The 16,830-nt window shown below is 66.3% G+C and overlaps 1 protein-coding gene across 1 annotated transcript; it reads left to right on the top strand.

The window, feature by feature from the left end:
• The first annotated feature begins 6,033 nt into the window (after positions 1–6,033).
• FOXL3 (forkhead box L3) lies at positions 6,034–7,978 on the top strand. Its single transcript, XM_028528909.2, has 3 exons — positions 6,034–6,367; positions 6,747–6,915; positions 7,194–7,978. The coding sequence occupies exons 1-3, from the start codon at positions 6,129–6,131 to the stop codon at positions 7,575–7,577; spliced, it is 792 nt and encodes a 263-aa protein (XP_028384710.2). The 5' UTR covers positions 6,034–6,128; the 3' UTR covers positions 7,578–7,978.
• The last annotated feature ends 8,852 nt before the right edge of the window (positions 7,979–16,830 follow it).

Below are 16,830 nucleotides of genomic sequence, written 5' to 3'. Positions count from 1 at the left end.
CAAGACCAATCCCCTCCCTGGACGGCCTGGGACCTCACTTGGGAGGAGCAAGAGGCCAGCAGACGGGGCGGGGGGGGGGGTGGGTCTGAGGGCAGGAGCCACTCCTGGGGTCGGAGCGAGTGAGTGGGCAGGTACCTGGAGGTGTGCACGGGGCCCACCGTGGGCTCGGGGACGCACTCCACCCCCGGCGCCCGCCCAGAGGTCTGACACGGACGAGGACCAGGGCCACCCGCCGTGGCCTGAAGGGGACAGCGCCTTGTGGACAGGGGCACCGCTGGGCCCCCACACTGGCCCCCAAGTGCACTCACCTCAGCCTGTCCCCCCACCCCTGCCCAGTCACCATGGGTCACAGCCCCCACCCAAAGGGGCCCAGTGGCCTTTGCTGTGGGCAGCGGGACAGGGGCGGGGGCCTGGTTCGTGGTGGGGGAAGGCAGACCTCAGACCTGTCCGTGCAGCAGAAGCACAAAGCCCCCCTGTGTGTGCCGGGGGCCGCAAGGGGCCTTGCTCACCCTACTCGGAGGTGGTGTCTGTGAGGAAGGGGTTTGTGGGCCAGGAGGGCCGCCGGCCTGGGGCCCGGGCCTTCTGGGAGCTGGGCACAGGGCCCGCCCCGACTGGAGGAGGGCAATCGCCCCTGGCCTCGAGGCTTTCATGGGGTAAGTGGGGAGAGGAAGCAGGGGGGCGGAGCCCTTGGGGCTGACGGCCCAGAGCCCGGTCAGGCGGTGAGGGGTGCACACCAGTGTCTTCTCCAACTGCACTGGTGGGAGGTCCCCACAAGCCCCTCGCCCTTGGCTGGAGGGACATGGCCATGCGCAGTCCCACTGCGCCATCTGGAGGACAGCCTGAGAACTGCAGGGCAGAGAACCAGTGCTGGTGGGGGTCCCCCTGCTCCTGAGGCTCAGCTGCCAGGAAGGAAGCCCGAGTCCGAGTGACACAGAGACCCCTGCTGCCGGGCAGGTGGGGCCCCAGCCAGGCAGGCCCCTGCCAGCCGTCCGAGCCCCGAGCAGGCCAGCCTGTCTTGTCAGCGTCTGGCTCCTGCGGCCGGCCCAGGCTGGACCGGAAGCCCCAGGCATCCCACCCTCCACCGTCCTGCCAGGATCTGGCACAGCAGTGAACATCTACAGACTCGCCCTTCAACCAGAAGTTTGGAATTCATCTGCAAGTTGATGGAAGCCACGGAAGCACTCGGGGCCTCCAGAAGCTTCCAGAAGCACAGCCTCCAGCCCAGAGCCCCCCGCTCCAGGCCAGTGGCACAGCGCTGATCCCGGTTCTGAGTGCTGCTCCCACATCCCCCTGGGAGAGGGCTTGTCTGGTCCTCGCCTTTGCAGGTCCTCTCTCAGGCCGTCCCGCCCGGTCCGGGCTGTGCCTTTCTGGAACAACGTAGCCAATGTGGCTTCCCCACGAGGCTGGAGCCAGGTGCACACCCCTGCACCTGCCGCACAGCCCCCCACACCCCAGGTCCTCTCTGCACGTGGCTGGGGAGCAGGTCTGCACAGCTGGCCCTGCGGACCTCTGCTGCTTGTCTCTCACCGCTGAGCGTGGCAGGTTCCACGCCCCCACCCCCTCCAACCTGGCCCCCATCAGCACTGGGCCCTGGCACGGGCCCCCCGCCACACCCAGCTCTCCTTCTGCGTCCTGGTGTGGGCACTTCTGACCCTCCCTGTGCTCCGTGCCCCACGCTGCTGGAGCCGAGGGCGTGCCTCCCCTGTGGGGCTGCAGCCCCCAGGCAGAGCCCTGAGGTCCCTCCTCCTGGCACTCACACCCCTGTGAGCCACGCACGTGTGCCCTGGCTGCGCTGGGAGACCGCAGGCTCCCACCAGCAGTGGCGCGTCACCGTCAGAGCCGGGATCCGAGGTCCCAGGCCCCGCCCATCTCCGCTCTGGTGTTGGGAGTCTTGTGTGACATCCATCGGCAGTACCGATTCGTGGCTCTGAACTTGGACTTCCAGCGGCCCTGGTGCCGAGGGCAGCACCTCACTCGTGAGATCGTCCGAGAAGCTGGTATTTGTGAAAACACCGTGGGACATTACTGCCTGCCATTATTGGTGGTGTTTTAAGGAAACGTGTGGCTAAAGATTAGAGAAGGCTTTCCACTGCCAGGCTCCAAATTAATTAATAAATTATTTTTTAGGAGTAAGCCCTGGCTGGTGTGGATTGAGCACTGGACTATGAACCAAGGGGTTGCCAGTTCAATTCCCAGTCAGGGCACATGCCTAGGTTGCTGTCAGGGTCCCCAGTAGGGGGCGCAAGAGGCAACCACACATGGATGTTTCTCTCCCTTTCTCCCTTCCCCCTCTCTAAAAATAAATTAAATCTTAAAAAAAATAAAAAGAAGTAATCGTTTCAGGACTCAAAGAAACCGAAATTCATTAGAAAGATTTTCTAACCCATCAGCCTTGGCTTTCTATTCAATTAAACAAGTGAACGGTTTGGCTATTTCTCCACCATGGTGGGGGGGGGGGCGTCCTGCACATCCAGAGGGGGCCGTGAGAAGAGCTGCTGGGCCAGCCCCCCAATTCTGCCTCCCGGGGTCTCCAGCCTCCCCCTGGCCATGGGCTGCAGGTAAGCCAGGCTCAGATGCACTGCCTGGGGTGGCGTTTCCGGGCAGTGGGGTTTCTTGCCTTGCCCCCTCAGCTCTGGCCTTGCCGCCGAGGGTGCCCTCGCTCTGTGTGCGGTGCCTGGCTGCTCACCGCAGAGCTGCGTGCTGGTGAGCACGCAGTAGGTTACACCACGAAGCCTGTGGCGGTGGGTTACCCAGCAATCGACGACTTTCCAGAAATCAGTGTGGATTCGCACATCATTTTGTTTCACGAGAGGTACACCGTCCTCATAAAAATTAAAGCTCCGAGGCTGTTCTCTCCCCAGAGGTCACCCGAGCTACCACGTCAGGGCGGCTTCTTCCAGGTCTTTGTTAAGGGGGGCCGAGGTCTGCGTGACACCCCGCCTCTGCCAGGTACGAGCTGTGTGCCGCTCACCGGCGGCTGTTGGCGGTCGAGTGAGTTCGTGCACGTGGAGAACCCTGAGCCGCGCCGGCCCCAGCGACCCTCAGAGAACGTGCCGGATGAGCGGGAGCACTTTCACGCCGGAGGGGCCCCAGGGCTTGGCTTCGGCTTCCCGAGAGAGAGGCCGGCGGCGGGTTCACTCAGCGGGTCGTTCTGCGACCGTCCTCTGTGGCGGCTCCTGTCGTTGCTGGCCGCAGATGAACCGTGTTTCCGTGTGGGTGGGTTTGGAAGCAGCCGGCAGGTGACCCAGAAGACGCCCAGGCCCCGGGTGCAGGTACGACGAGGGGGTCCCAGGGATCCGCCGGGATGGGCGACAGGTCAGGCCCTGCAGAAGCTGGGGGACGAGCCGCCTGCACCCCCAAACAGGCGCCAGCAGAACCGCCTCCTGGGACGAGTCCGCCGCCTTCCCACTGGGAGCTGGATTGCGCCCGCGGTGTGTGGGGGGCGGGGTCACGAAGCGCCTCGTGGGGCTTGGGGCTGTTCCCACCAGAACAAAGCAGGGCAGACTGCAGCCAGAGGGAGGCTCCGCCTCCGCGGCACGCCATTTTGGCTCAGGGTTCTCCATCGGCCCTGGGTTTGGGTAGCACGTGCTGTTGAGTCAGGGCAGGTGTCAAACCCGGGCTGGAGGGCCGCCAGCTGCAGGCCCAGACCCCAGACCCCTGACCCCTGTCCCCTGTCCCCGGGGGGCCAGAGTGCACCCTCGCCGAGGGAAGACAGTCTGCACACTCGGATGCAGGGGCCCCGGAGTGTGCGGTCCCGCAGACAGAGGGCTGTGCCGGGCAGGGAGGACAGACTCCCCTCCCGGCGGGGTCTGGGTCAGCCCCGGAGGCTGGAGTGGCTCCACCTCCCACAGGGCTGAGCGTTTAATCCACAGCACGGGGTCACTGACCACGCAGGCTGGGACGGGGGACGGGCTGGGAGCTCCGCCAGGCCCCTGCCCCCTCGTCCCCCTCGCTCGGCTTCTGCCTGCCCGTGGGGCCCCCAGGAGGACAAGCCCAGGACCGGGCCTCCTGGAGGGAGGAAGAGGGAGGAGGGGATGGGGGCTGGCGGGCAAGTCGGGTTGGGCACCACGGTTCAGCAGAGCAAGCCCCACGGGGTGGGGGAGGGCCGGGGAGGGGGCTCGTCCCTGCGGCGCTGATGGGTGACTCAGCACCCAAGCCACCCCGTCCAGTCAGTGCGTCCCCGTGGCGTCGGCGGCTTTGGGATGCAGCTCCCGTAACCACAGCACAAAGGGTTCTGGGGGCCTCCAGAGCCCTTCCAGGCTTTTAATTAAAGTCTTCATTTTGGGGTCTTTGCAGATTCCACGCAGTTGTAAGAAATAAAGCCCAGAGGTCCCATGCACCCTGTCCCCAGCTTCTGCAGCGACAACATCATGGGAACCCTAGTGCGGACCGGGACCAGGACCGGGACTGGGACCGGGACCGGGACCAGGACATCGATGCTCTCAAGACACGGACCTTTCAGAGCCCCTCGGGGCACCTGCTGCAGCCAGGACCACATCCCTCCGGCGGCCCCCACCTCCTCCAACCCCTGGCAGCCACGAGCCTGCTCTCCGTGTGGTCATTTTGTCATTTCAGGAAGGTCATTTACTTGGCACCACATGTATGCAACCCTTTGAGACCAGCGCGGTTCACCAGTCGGACAGCCACCCAGTGCCCCGCTCTCCGCAGCTGGTCCTTCGCATTGCCGGGTGGTGTCCCGCGGCCTGGACGCACCACAGCCTGTCCCACCGCTTCCCTGTGGCAGGTCGTCTGGGCCGACGCCCACACGGGGGTGTCGCAGATAAAGCTGCTATGAAGGCTGCACACAGGTGCTCTGTGACGTCCTCCAGAAAACTGCCCCGGGGTGCAGCTGCTGGGTCACGCGGTGGTTGCAGCATGTTCAGTTTTTGAGAGGGGCTACACCCCGTTACACCCCTGCACCCCACAATGCTTCCCTGGGTCCCCTGACTGCGACCACCTGGCTGCGGTGACAGCAGGGGGCCCCGGAGGGCGTTGGAGCCGAGTGGGTCTCAGACTGCTGGCCAAAGCCGGGCGGCCACGACGCCACAGCGGGACTGGCGATGGCACGGCCACCTCGGAGTTTCCAGCAGACCGCTGCACGCCCGCCGGGGCAGGCCGGCCCGCCCTTCCTCACGGGGCCTCAGGCGGCACTGGCACCCCTGGGCCTGCTGGCTGGACAGAGCACGGGCCGCTCCAGAGGTCAGGGCGCTGCTCGAAGGGAGAGTTTTCTGGAGGACACTGTCCGGCCTTCCAGCACCAGGCGGATGCACAGACATGGGCCACGGGCAGAATTCTGCAGATTATTCGTGGAAATTCCTTGGGGTGGCATCTCCACAGGGAAACAAAGCCCCGCCCCCCCCCCCCCCCCACGGCCCACCTCACTTCTTTTTCCTGATATTCCCTGGACTCCCTGGTCTTCTCTTCCGCTCTCACGGGGAGCAGGAGCGTCAGCCCTCGGGGGCAGAGGAGTGGCAACAGCTCTGCTGCCCGGGCACACGGCGCTCGGTTTCAGTGCTGACCTGGCCCGGGCTCAGAGCTGGCCCAAGGGCCCGGGAGGAGGCGCACCCGTGTGCAGTGAGACTCAGAGCTGTGTGGACACAGGGAGCCAGAGAAGTGCTGACCGTGGCGGCTGGACGGGCTCCGATCCAGGCAGCGACACCCCGGATAGATGGCCACCCCACCCCAGCTGGCCGCCTCTGCTCTCCGGGGCAGAGAGAGGGGAAGAGGCGGGGGGGGGGGGTGGCGGGGGGGGGGGGGGGAGAATGGCAGGGGAGGGAGCCACCAGCCGGAAAGTCCTCTCTGGGGACCTAGGGGCGCGGGAAGGACCTGCATGTCTCCGGGTGCACCCAGGACCCATGGGACAGCCAGCGCCCGGGAGAAGTCCCTCGGTGCAGGTAGCCCTGGGGGACCCCCAGCTCTGGCTCAGGGACCCAGCCCCTCCGCCTCGGGGTCCCGCCGGGAGCTCTGGGGAGGGCGCTGAGCAGCGAGGGGAGGCAGCAAACGGCGCCCGGCCTGTGGGACCACCCAGCGCCCCACCCTCCTCCCCCTTCCCCACGGTCAGCGGGTCGCCGCTCCGCTCCCCTCCGCCTCTTTAACGGTGGCTGGGGCCTCCCCCGCGCCGGGATTGGATGCGAGAGAACGGGGTGGGCACGGGCGGGGACCCCAGAAGCCCAGGTTCCAGCTCTGGAGGAGAGCGCCCCGCAGTGCAGACCCCGTGGCCGGCGGACAGCGCGGTGGAGGCGGCAGCGCCGCGCGCCAGGATGTTTGACAGCTCGCAGTACCCCTATAACTGCTTCAACTACGACGCCGACGACTACCCCGCGGGCAGCTCCGACGAGGAAAAGCGGCTCACGCGGCCGGCGTACAGGTGACCGCGGGGTCAGGGCACCCTCCGCGGGGCACTCGGGGCGCGGGAACCTGCCTGGGACGGAAGGAGGAAGGGCTTCCCTCTCCCGGGCGGAGCTCCGAGAAGGGACCGCGCACGTTGACAGATGGGGGCGCGGTGGGGGCGCAGGGCGCTGACGACCTGAGAGCCAGAGGCTCTGGGGTCAGGAGGAGGGGAGGAGCAGGGGGCTCCAGGGGCCGCTCCCGGAACAACTCCTGGGCCCTGCTCTCCCCTCCCACGCGCCAGGCGCCGGGTGGTCTGCGCAGGAGTCCCGGGCGCCTGGGAAGGGCTGGAGGGGGGACGCTCGGGGCTCGCTCTGGGCGCTCCGCTCCGCCCCCGCCTGACGCACCCCGGTTCGCAGCTACATCGCGCTGATCGCCATGGCCATTCAGCAGAGCCCCGCGGGCAGGGTGACCCTGTCCGGCATCTACGACTTCATCATGCGCAGGTTCCCCTACTACCGCGCCAACCAGCGCGCCTGGCAGAACTCCATCCGCCACAACCTGTCCCTCAACAGCTGCTTCATCAAAGTGAGCCCCGCCCCCCCCAGCTCGAGCGCCCCCGAGCGTCCCAGGCTTGGGGACACCTGGGTCAAGTCATCTTGCCCCGGGGCGGGGGTGGGGGTGGCAGGAGGAGGAACGGGAAAGGTCAGTCCTAACGAGCTGGGCTTCCCCCAGCTGCTCCGAGAGCAAGGCCACCCGCCCCCGGCCGGGACTCCCCTGTGCCTCATGTGAGCCCCGATGGGGGAGGGGCGTTCGCGGGTGGGCGCAGCCCAGTGCTGAGCCCCCCTCGCCGGTCGCTCGCTCAGGTGCCGAGGACCGAGGGCCAGGGGAAGGGGAAGGGCAACTACTGGACGTTCGCCGGTGGCTGCGAGTCGCTGCTGGACCTCTTTGAAGACGGCAACTACCGGCGGCGCCGGCGCCGGCGCGGAGCCAAGCGTGAGGGGGCGACAGGGGGGTGCACCCAGGGTCCCCTTGGTCCGCAGGAGCAGGCCATTGCCACGGGGTCCCCCGCCCTCCGCCAGGAGCCGCCGCCCCCCGCCAGCCCCGCCGCCCTGGGCAAGGAGCCGCACAAGGACATCAAGTTCAGCATCGACTACATCCTCTCCTCCCCGGACCCCTGTCCTGGGCCCCGGTTGCCGCCCAGTGGGCAGGAGGCCCAGCAGGTGAACCTGCACTTTTGGGCGATGTGAGGGGTGCCGAGGCTGTCTGCTCCTTGAGGGGCCGGCACCCACACGGTCGGGGGTCTCCTGGGCGATTCCAGCCTCGCGTCCGCCCGAGAAGCTGGGTTTGCAGCGCTGGACAAACCTGCAGCTCACGCCCAGTCTGGGACCCGCCTGGCTGGAGGGGAAGCCGGTCTGTGGCCGGCGGCAGCTCGCCCTTTCAGGACGGGGCGCCCGTGCAGGACACCCCACCGGCTGCCTGCCTCACTGGGGGTTTTCGGGGAAGTCCTGCACGGGGACCGAGAGCACAGGGTCATTGTCACCGACAGCCACGCCCTGGAGCCGCCTGTGTGTGCCGGGACAGCTAGGGACACTGGTGGGCCTCTTCCTCGCAGGTGGAAGTGGCCATGAAGTGCCAACGCGGAAGGCAGGTGCCACTCGACCCATGGCTGTTGCCCCCCCAACCCGTTCTGACCGTGCTGCTGTTAGGGGTTGTGTCCGTGGAAATGACAAATACATCTCGTGTTGTTCAGGAAGTCCATGCACTTTTTCCTACAGGGAAGAGGGAAGGAAGAAGGAAGGGTGGGAGGGAGGAAGAAACAGGGCCCAAATTTGGGACAACGTGGAGGCAAAGCTCACCTCGATGCTTCTAAGGGGAGTGTGTGAGCTCCTATCCAAGCAGGTCCCGTGCACCCACCTGGTCACACCCACAGCAGCCGGGGACAAACCCCACCCCCTTGGGAGGTGTGCGTGATTCCGAGCATCGGAGGTGGCACTTCCATTTGTCAATGTAAATTATTTAATTGCCATATAGAGATGGGCATTTTTTAAAAACACAGTTATGCACAGTGAAACTTTTGAAGTCTTATCGTTTTGCATGAGCCCGTCTTTGCAGAATCCATTGCTATCTGTGACTGTGCTGGAGCCTCAGTAAGAATTCCCCCAGTCTGACTGACGAGGTGACTCGGGCTGCCCGGCTTTGTAAAGGGTGAACAGGAGCCCAAAGAGGCTGCTCTCTCCGCGGGGAATGCGTAGTTGCGTTGTCGGACTCTGGAAAACGGGCCGGGCGTGCAGCGAGGCAGGCGGACGGCGCACGCACAGGACCACGCCGGGCGGATGCATTTCTGACTCAGATGACCTTTCCCTGACCCGTGAGCTGCCTCCCTCGCCCTGTAAACAGAGACTCCGCGCGCTCCTTCCACCGTTGGGGAAGAAGAGGAGGCCGGCCCTTAGAAATGCGGTGCCTGCCTGGCCCTCACGGGAGTGCGCACTGGCGATGGCCCACGCCCCTCCCACCTGCGCCCCCGGCCTGACCCAGCTGGCCATCTACAACCTCTGCCTCACACTGCCCTCCCGAGAGCAGGACGAAAGGGGTGCCTCAGCCTGGCGAGTGACAGCTGCCGACTGCTGGGAGTGTGCTGCCCGCCGCGGGTGGCGCTGAACCCCGCCGGGAGCTGTCACTCAGTCCGCACGCTCAGCGGAGGGCTGGCAGCGCCGTGGGCCGGACTGGATGCGGGCGTGTGCGCGGGCAGGCGTGCGCGCGCACGCTGTGACTGTGCGCTGTGTGTCCGTCTGCGTTCCTCCTATTTATTCCCTTTGTCGGTTGTGCTAATGGCAGTGTCTGAAACGAGGCCAGGAACAGTCTGGATGGTGCGCTATTCACAAGTGAGCGGCGTCTAGAGTGTCCGGAGGTCCATTTTTCTGCTCTCAACTGGGCAGATATAACATGCATTTTATCTTTCCGGTCCTTGCTCTTTGCCCGAGTTCCGTTGGCGAGGGAAGCCTGATTGAGAACAGAAAACCCTCTGCCCTGAAGAGACGATCTCTGGGGGCCCCAGCCTGGGAGGGAGGAGCGGTGCGGCTCGCCGGTCCGCCCGCGTTGCCGGGCGGAGCCCACCGGGCTGCCTGTGCGCTGGGGGGCGGCCCCAGCGGCGAGACCGGTGCACTACAAGGTGTAACATTTGTTTTGCAGAGGATATCAATCATGTTTTAAGAGCGAAGGGACATTTCCAATTTGCCAGCGTGTGGTACCCTGCGACTTCGGAAGGGCTCCCAGCCCTTCCCGTGAGTGGCATTTAATACCAAACAACACAGCGGGGTGAGGGCTGGCGCTGACCTATTCAAATGTCGCCGCGGCCACGCCGACTTGCCAGCGCAATTATAATTAAATACTTTATGCCTCCCTTGCAAATCCGCTGATTGATCACCGGTGTGTGCATTGCCGCCCCATCACCCCGAGCAGACGGCTGCCACTCGCGGTTACGGATCACCAGGTTCCATTAACAGAGTCGGGAGGCGCTGCGGAGCCGAGTTAGCGGGGACGCCGGCGAGCGGCTCCCGTGCAGAGCCACCTTCCCGGGCTGGCGGCACCTGGGCCCGGGACGCCTCTCCCGAGCCACCTGGGCACTGTGGGGTGTCCCTGCTCGCAGAGGCTGGCTCAAGCAAGGGGCCTCCTCGGGAGCCGGGGGCAGCTGGAGCCAGGACGGCCCTGACCCCTGCTGGAGAGGGGAGGGGCCCGCCTGTGCAAGGCCAGGGCAGAAGGTGGGAAGTGCGGGCAGGTGTGTGAGTGCAAACCAGCCTTGGGTGGGTCTGCACCTCCCCGGGGGGCCCCTCTCCGTGGGCAGCACCAGGTCGGGCACTTGCCCCCACACGGAGCTGCTGCCCTTGGCCCCCCGTCTCCCCCAGGGCAGCAGAAAGGCCGCCTTTTTCTCCAAACTCCTTCCTCCCTTTGCTGGGCACACTTGGGGGTGTTCGTTCATTCACTCAACAAACACCCGTGAGCCGTGCCGGGTGCTGTGAGCTGGGGCACGGTGCTGGGGCGCAGCCACGAACCGGAGGCATCGACTGTGTTCCTGACGCAGGCAGCGAAGCCACCGCCGGGCACACGCAGACTTGCGAGCCCTCGGGGTGCGCATGACAACCAGCTTGGACTATGCTCGGGCGGGACCCCTTAGGACAGGCAGGGGCAGCGGGCGGAGCCCCTGTGCTGGGCAGGAGCCAGGGCAGGGGCTTGCAGAAGAGACGAGGGCCAACGTGGTGGGCCGGAGGTGCCGGAAGGGAGAAGTGCACCAGAGGGCCCCAGGCTGCCCTCCTGGCCCCCCAGTCCAGGCCAAAGTCCCCTTTTCTTTCACTGTTGAAGTGCCTGTGTGTCACTTTGCCCAGAACGCCTGACGGACAACCACCTCCCGCATTCCGAGCAGTTATCTCGGTTAATGTGGCCTCCAAACCGGCTGACTTACCGAGCACACGCCCACCACAGCCTCTGCTCTTGTCCCCAAGCCTTCTTAGCAGACCTGTCCTATGCTGGACCTGGCACACGGAGTTCAGGGACCCAGGGCCCAGGTGCAGGTGCTGAGGGTGGCCTGGAGCGACCACCCTTGTCTCCCCAGAGCCAAAGTCCTCGCCAGGGCCCTCTAGGAGGTCCTGAAATGTGGGTGCTTCTCCACAGCATCTCCCTGACTTCCTCCTGGGGCTCTAGCAGCGCTGTGAGTGGGGGATGGGCAGACACCCAGCGCCCCCTCACGGAAAAGGACCGAGGCTCCCAGGGCCTGTCGGAGCAGACGGGGGTCCTCGGCCGCCCCCCAGTTCCCAGTGCCTGGCTGAGGGTGGAGTAATCAGACTCCTGGGACTCTCTGCCCACTGGCTGTGGCCACCGTTCGACCCCTGAGTGTCGGGGACCTTGAACCCTGGAATGAAGTGAGGGTGTGGACCTCTGGCCACACCTTGGGGGGTCCACACTGCCCCCCACAGGATCAGCGTAGAGAGCAGCCCTCACCTGACTATTTGGAGGGGAACCAGAATGGGGAAGCGCAGCCTATCACCTGCAGCTTGATCCTGTCCCGGCCGCAGGAACAACCCATAAGCACGTGCGGAATCCCGTGTGTGTGTGTCCAGTGGAAAAGGCCGACCTCGCGGCACACAAATGGGCCTGGTCCCGGCTGTGCCGGAGAAACTGGTTCCTCAGAACCGCAGGTGCCGCTCACCAGGCTGCCGCCAGCACCAACGCCCACCCCCCATGCTTCTGCGAGATCAGACTCAGCCGGTTCCAGGCGACGAGGGCCGGGGTCCAAGCCAGAGGAGCCTGCACGCAGCTGCCGCCTGCACTGCGGGCTCCTCCCCACCAGCAGCCGTGCGGCTGCGCCGTGCTACAAAGAAAAGGGACCCCGGCGGGAGCTCTGGAACTTTGCTCCCCTCCCCCGGCGGTGTGTGCGGGATGTGGTGCCGCGAGGGGGCCGCAGGGGACGGCGAACCTCCCACAACTCGCCCGGGAGGGGACGGCCTGCCGCTGGGCCCGTCCCCTCGCACGTGCCGCCCCAGGGTGCTGTGCTCACAGCAGCCATTTTTACACCCGCTGGCTCAGCACGCCCACCCGTACCCGTGGGACCCTCGGGGCCGGCTGGCGCCCTCCACGCCCAGAATCCACCACAGCGGCTGGTGCTCGGCGCCCGAGCCCACCCTCAAGTCCAGCCGGCTCCGGCTCCGGGGCTCCCGGCTGATGGTCGAGAAAGCGCACCGTGTCTCCAGTGCACAGGAGACCACGCCTTCCTTCCCGAGTTTGGGGCAGGAAGGAAACAGCTGGGACCTGCTCTGTCTTAACACGCTCCCGGGGGGGCCCTGGGTCCAGATGGCAAGCGGTGTTGGCCTGCGTTCCTGCGACCCCTTGTTCAGTGTCTCCGCCCCTTAAAATGGACGTGGGGCGTGCCCCAGACCCCGTGCCCCGGGCCGTCTCAGCACCTGAGCGCCTCGGCAGACACGGCCGGGCCCCGAGGGCCACTCGTCTGTGCCCCCCTGACGGGGGCACGTGCTTTGGGCCACCAGGCCCAGGAAGGGCAAACAAGGAGCTCTGTTCCCCAGCAAGGCACCTGGGGGGCAAGACCTAGGGCTCCCCCCACTCGGGGGCTGCTGTGCTTGGGGTGGGGAACAGCTGTGGCCTCCCCAAGGACACAGGTCCAGGCCAGTGCGCCCTGTCAGTGAGGCCTCTGGGGAAGTGTCTGCCCAGCACCAGCCCATCCTGGTGCACTCTGTCCTTGGGGGTCCCTGGCACGGCCACCTCAGGGGGCAGCTGCGCCCGAGCAGAGACAAGGGCGCTCTGAGGGCGGGGCGGGGCCTCATCCCCCGAAGGCGTCGCCCTGTCCTGGGCCTGCGGCTGACCCTGCACACAGGCAGGGTGAGTGTGTCCCGGGCGCATCCCTGCCTCCCAAGAAGCCTGGGGCCCCAGAGCCGGGTGTCCCACGTGACACAGGGCCCTGTGCATTTGCAGTTCCTCAAAAGATCGGAACGGTTTTCCCTGTTTTCTGTTGAGGTCACTGACCGGGCCGGGGGTCGGCCAGGAGACTGGCTGAGGGGCCTCGGTCTGCACAGAGGGCACAGTGAGGGGGGCACAGGGCTCACGGCATCCCCACAGGGGGTGGCCTGGCCCCAGGAGCCCAGCCCCTGAGCTGGCCACACCCTCCCTGCCTGGGAGCCACCCTGTCAGGCCCAGTGCTCTAGGCCCCCACTTCCAGCCCTCACACCGGCTCTGTGGGAAAGGCTGGACAAGGGATGGTCACACGTGTGCGTCACCTGACCTCAACGCAAACCTCTTTCCCAGCCTTTTCTGTGTCAAGAAACGTGTGCAAAGAAGAGCACCTGTGAGCTCGCAGGTGGACCGTCTCCTGGGGCAGGTGGCGGTGGGGGTCTCGGGCTCCCAATGGGGAGCCCCGTTCCCAGGAGGGCTCAGGGGGCTCAGCCAGAAGGGCTCTCCGAGCAGTGGCCACAGCCGCTGAGGGACGCGCCCAGCCCGCAGTGCGGAGAGGTTAGTCCATAAATCAAAGGGAAATGGCAGGTGCCTTTGAACGCCGACCAGGAGGCGATCTGGGGCAGGGCCCTGCCAGTCCTCCTGCACAAGTGTCTCGTTCTAACAGCGATGGACAGTGTCCCCGTGGGTCCAGCCCCTGAGGGGGGAGGGCCCGTGTTCTGCTCCCGCCCGGAGCCCCGGGGGCCTGGGAACCCCGAGACTGCCAGTGGCCATCCAGGGTAAAGGCCAGTGAGTTTCGCTCTGTCCGAGTAGTAACAGGGGCGTGGGCTCAGAGAGCAGAACTGGGCCTAGAAGTCCGAGTTCCTCGGCTGAAGACGCAAAGCCGGGAGCCAAGCTGGCAGCTGCAGCGGCTCCAGGCCCCTGGCCCTGCCGAGCGCTGACGTCACGGCCTCTGCCTGTGGGGCAGCCAGGAGAGAAGGCACGGAGCAGCTTTCCACCACACCAGGGCACCGTGCCCTCGTTGGGGCTGTGAGGGGTCCAGAGCGGGTCGGGGGGACCCTGCCTTCTGCCGAGCACAGTGGCCGGAGCCTGCCCCCAGGGCAAGTGCAGGACAATCCCGGGTCGGCCAGAGCCGACGCCGCCCCCGCCCGGGGCGTGGAGCTGGCGGTCACGCAGTGTGGGGGGGGCACTGGGGTGCTGTGTGCGGACTGGGGGCGCCCGTCAGGTGTCTGGTGATGGACTACGCTGCCCACACAGCAAAGGACTGGCCTCGGCCTCGTCCTCGGAAAACCAGCACGCCCTGCCGAGAGGCTCCGCCCCCAAACTGTGGGTGCAGGAGCTGCCGCTGGGCTTCGCTCCCAGGGCATCCTCACAGCTGGGCCCTGAGGACTGCTCCTCCGTGAGCACGTTTTCTGCGGGGCTGAGACAGAGAGCGCCACCCCGGTCTCACCACCCCGCCTCCCGCCGTCCCTCCTGTCGTCCCTCACAGTAACTACTCCCCAGGCCTGGGCTCCCTCCCTCCCCCTGGGGTCAAGTCCCTCCTCCCTGCGTTGCATCCCAGGAGCTCTTTCTGCCCATGGTCATTGCTCGGTCTCTGCTGGAGACGCCCACCCGCCTGCCCGCCCTCCCTCCTGCACACAAAGGCTCGTGGTAGCGTTAGTCACAACAGCCGAGACGTGGAAGCAACCGGAATGCCCACTGTGGAGAGGCTGGGGTGAGCACGGCACGCCACGTCCCCATGTGGAGGAGGAGGGGCATGACTCAGCCGGGGAAAGCGATGCCGACCCACACTGCGGCGCGGCCGAGCCTGGGGGGCCCGCTCTGTGAGCGCGGCCAGGTGGTGCGACACCTCCTGCGTGGGGTGTCCAGACCAGCGAGTCCCCAGAGACAGGAAGCGGACGACTGGGGGCTGAGGGCGGTGGGAGCAGGCCACGGGGGCTGACCCCCCGTGGGAAGGGGCTTCTCAAGACGGTGGAAATGTCCTGGAATGGGACAGTGGTGACGGCTGTTGGACACTGTGAATGCACTAGAAACCATGGAACTGTGGACAGTATCTCACTTGCAAACCGCACGCTCGCCCAGGCAGGCCTGGGAGGCACCCGCCGCAGAAGCCGAGCGGGTCGGCCCCGGGTGCAGCCTCCCTCCGTCTGAGCCTGGCCGACGGGCCCGGCTCACAGGCTGCTTGCCAGCCCAGCGAGATAAGGCCGGGAACACCCTGCTCATTGCGCTAAGTGACCGAGATAGCGCGTGCAATGCGACACAAAGCTCAGCAAGTGGGGCCATGTAAAAACGTCACCTGGCCCCGTTCCCATCACACCTGTGTGTGGTTTGGACCCGACACCTGGCAGTTGGCCTTGATCCTACCTGCCTTCAGCCCCAGGGCCACTCCTTCCTCCAGCCCTTCCCTGCCCTCCATCCAGTTGTCACGCGGCTCACCTGAAGGCAGTGAGAGTCCCACCTGCCTCCCGCCCCCTCCTGCCATTTTCCGGCCCGCAGCACAGTGGGGCTCAGGGAACGACACCAACGCCCCCCTTCCCTGCTCCCTCCACCTTCCTCAGGCTTCTCAGGCACCTAGTGTGAAGCTCACCTCTGCGCGGCACCCCGAGGTGGGGTCTGCTCCCCTCATCCCACCTTCTCCAAACTCCCTCCCAACTTTTTGGGCTCCAGCCACACAGGCCCCCTGGCTGCTCCTGCCCCAGGGCCTTTGGGAATGCGCTCCATTCCCGTCTCCATCCACATCTCCAGTCGAGCGCCCCCGCGTCCCAGCCAGCAGCCCCTCGGCCACAACCCCATCACTGTCTCAGCGTGCCCCTGGCTTCTGCGCTCTGCCCACGCCCCCGCCCCCCGCCGCACCTGCAGGTGAGGCCCAGAGGGCGCACGCACACGCCGTCCCACCAGGTGGCAGCAGAACGCCGGGCTTGGGCGGCCAGGCCGCGCTGGGAGGGGAGGCTCAGGCCCCGCCCCGCGGCCCAGGCCCCGCCCCCACCTACTGACCGGCGCCCCGCTTTGGGGTCCAGGGGCTTCCAGGCATCACCCTGAAATGGAATCGATGCGGTGGATGCTGGAGCCGGGACGGGCAGCGGGCGGCAGGCGGGTCTCTGCCAGGATAGCGGCCTTCTCACCGGCCAGGCCTATTCTGAGCACCTGACAGTCGGTCACCTAGTGGTCGCTGGACTGCCCGGGTCACCTGGGACGACACCTGGGCACAGACGGAGGAAGGGATCCGAGGGTGGGCTGGCGGCGGCTGGCCCCGGCAGGGATCCATAGGGCGACTGGCCCCCCACCCGTGGACACACCCAGGGGCCACTGCAGGCCACCCTCTTGGGCACAGGCCCGCCTCGGCCTGAGCTGAGACGGATGACCCCCCCCCCGGCTCTGACACCACCTCGGCCCCTCGTGCGTGGGTTCTCGTCCACCTGCCCAGCTCCTCCCCCTTCTGCCCACCCCCTCCCTGTGATCCGGGGGGCGGCCTGGAGTACAGCTGTCTGCGGCACCGGAGGGGACGGGCCCTGACAAGCAGACACAGGTGTCTGACCCCGGCGCAGCTCCTGCTGGCCCCCACACGCCCCCTTCCGTGCAAACACCTTTCAGGTCTCTGGGTGAATGCGAGCTCAGTCCTGGAGGCACACCCAGCCTGTCTGAGGAGGGGTCTCGCTCAGACCCCCTGCCAGGGCCCTGGGAAAGTCCGAAACCGGTCCCCCAGGTGCTCCTCTGAGGGGTCCACAGCGACACACCAGCCTCACGTGCTGGGGGGAGGCCCTGGCCGCCCTGTTCCAGCCCCTCCCCAGGCTGCACCCACCCCGACCCGCTGTCCGTGGGGTTCCCAAGCTTCCCAGCCCTCCCCTCCCTCGCATAACCAAAGGGGTACTGAAGGCTCACTTCTAAGTGGTAACACCATGACTATCTCACAAAGGAAACGTATCAAAGGTTTTACTGAACTTGCTCCTTAATGAGGGAACCGGGAACGTGCTACAACCAGCTCGCGGGAGAATCCAAGCGCACGCGCGCTGGCGCAGGAAGCCAGGGGCGCTTGGGCGAACCGGCACG

Source organism: Phyllostomus discolor, chromosome 13 (genome assembly GCF_004126475.2).
Source record: "Phyllostomus discolor isolate MPI-MPIP mPhyDis1 chromosome 13, mPhyDis1.pri.v3, whole genome shotgun sequence".
NCBI classification, from domain to species: Eukaryota; Metazoa; Chordata; class Mammalia; order Chiroptera; family Phyllostomidae; genus Phyllostomus; species Phyllostomus discolor.
Note: the sequence above shows the minus strand (reverse complement) of the source record. Positions and strands in the feature narration are given on the sequence as shown.

Bases quoted from the DNA above. Each gene is read 5' to 3' on its own strand.
- FOXL3 (XM_028528909.2), top strand. From the start codon at position 6,129: ATGCGAGAGAACGGGGTGGGCACGGGCGGGGACCCCAGAAGCCCAGGT. The intron at 6,368-6,746 runs GTGACCGCGGGG...CCCGGTTCGCAG, and splicing joins CTCACGCGGCCGGCGTACAG to CTACATCGCGCTGATCGCCA. The intron at 6,916-7,193 runs GTGAGCCCCGCC...TCGCTCGCTCAG, and splicing joins TCAACAGCTGCTTCATCAAA to GTGCCGAGGACCGAGGGCCA.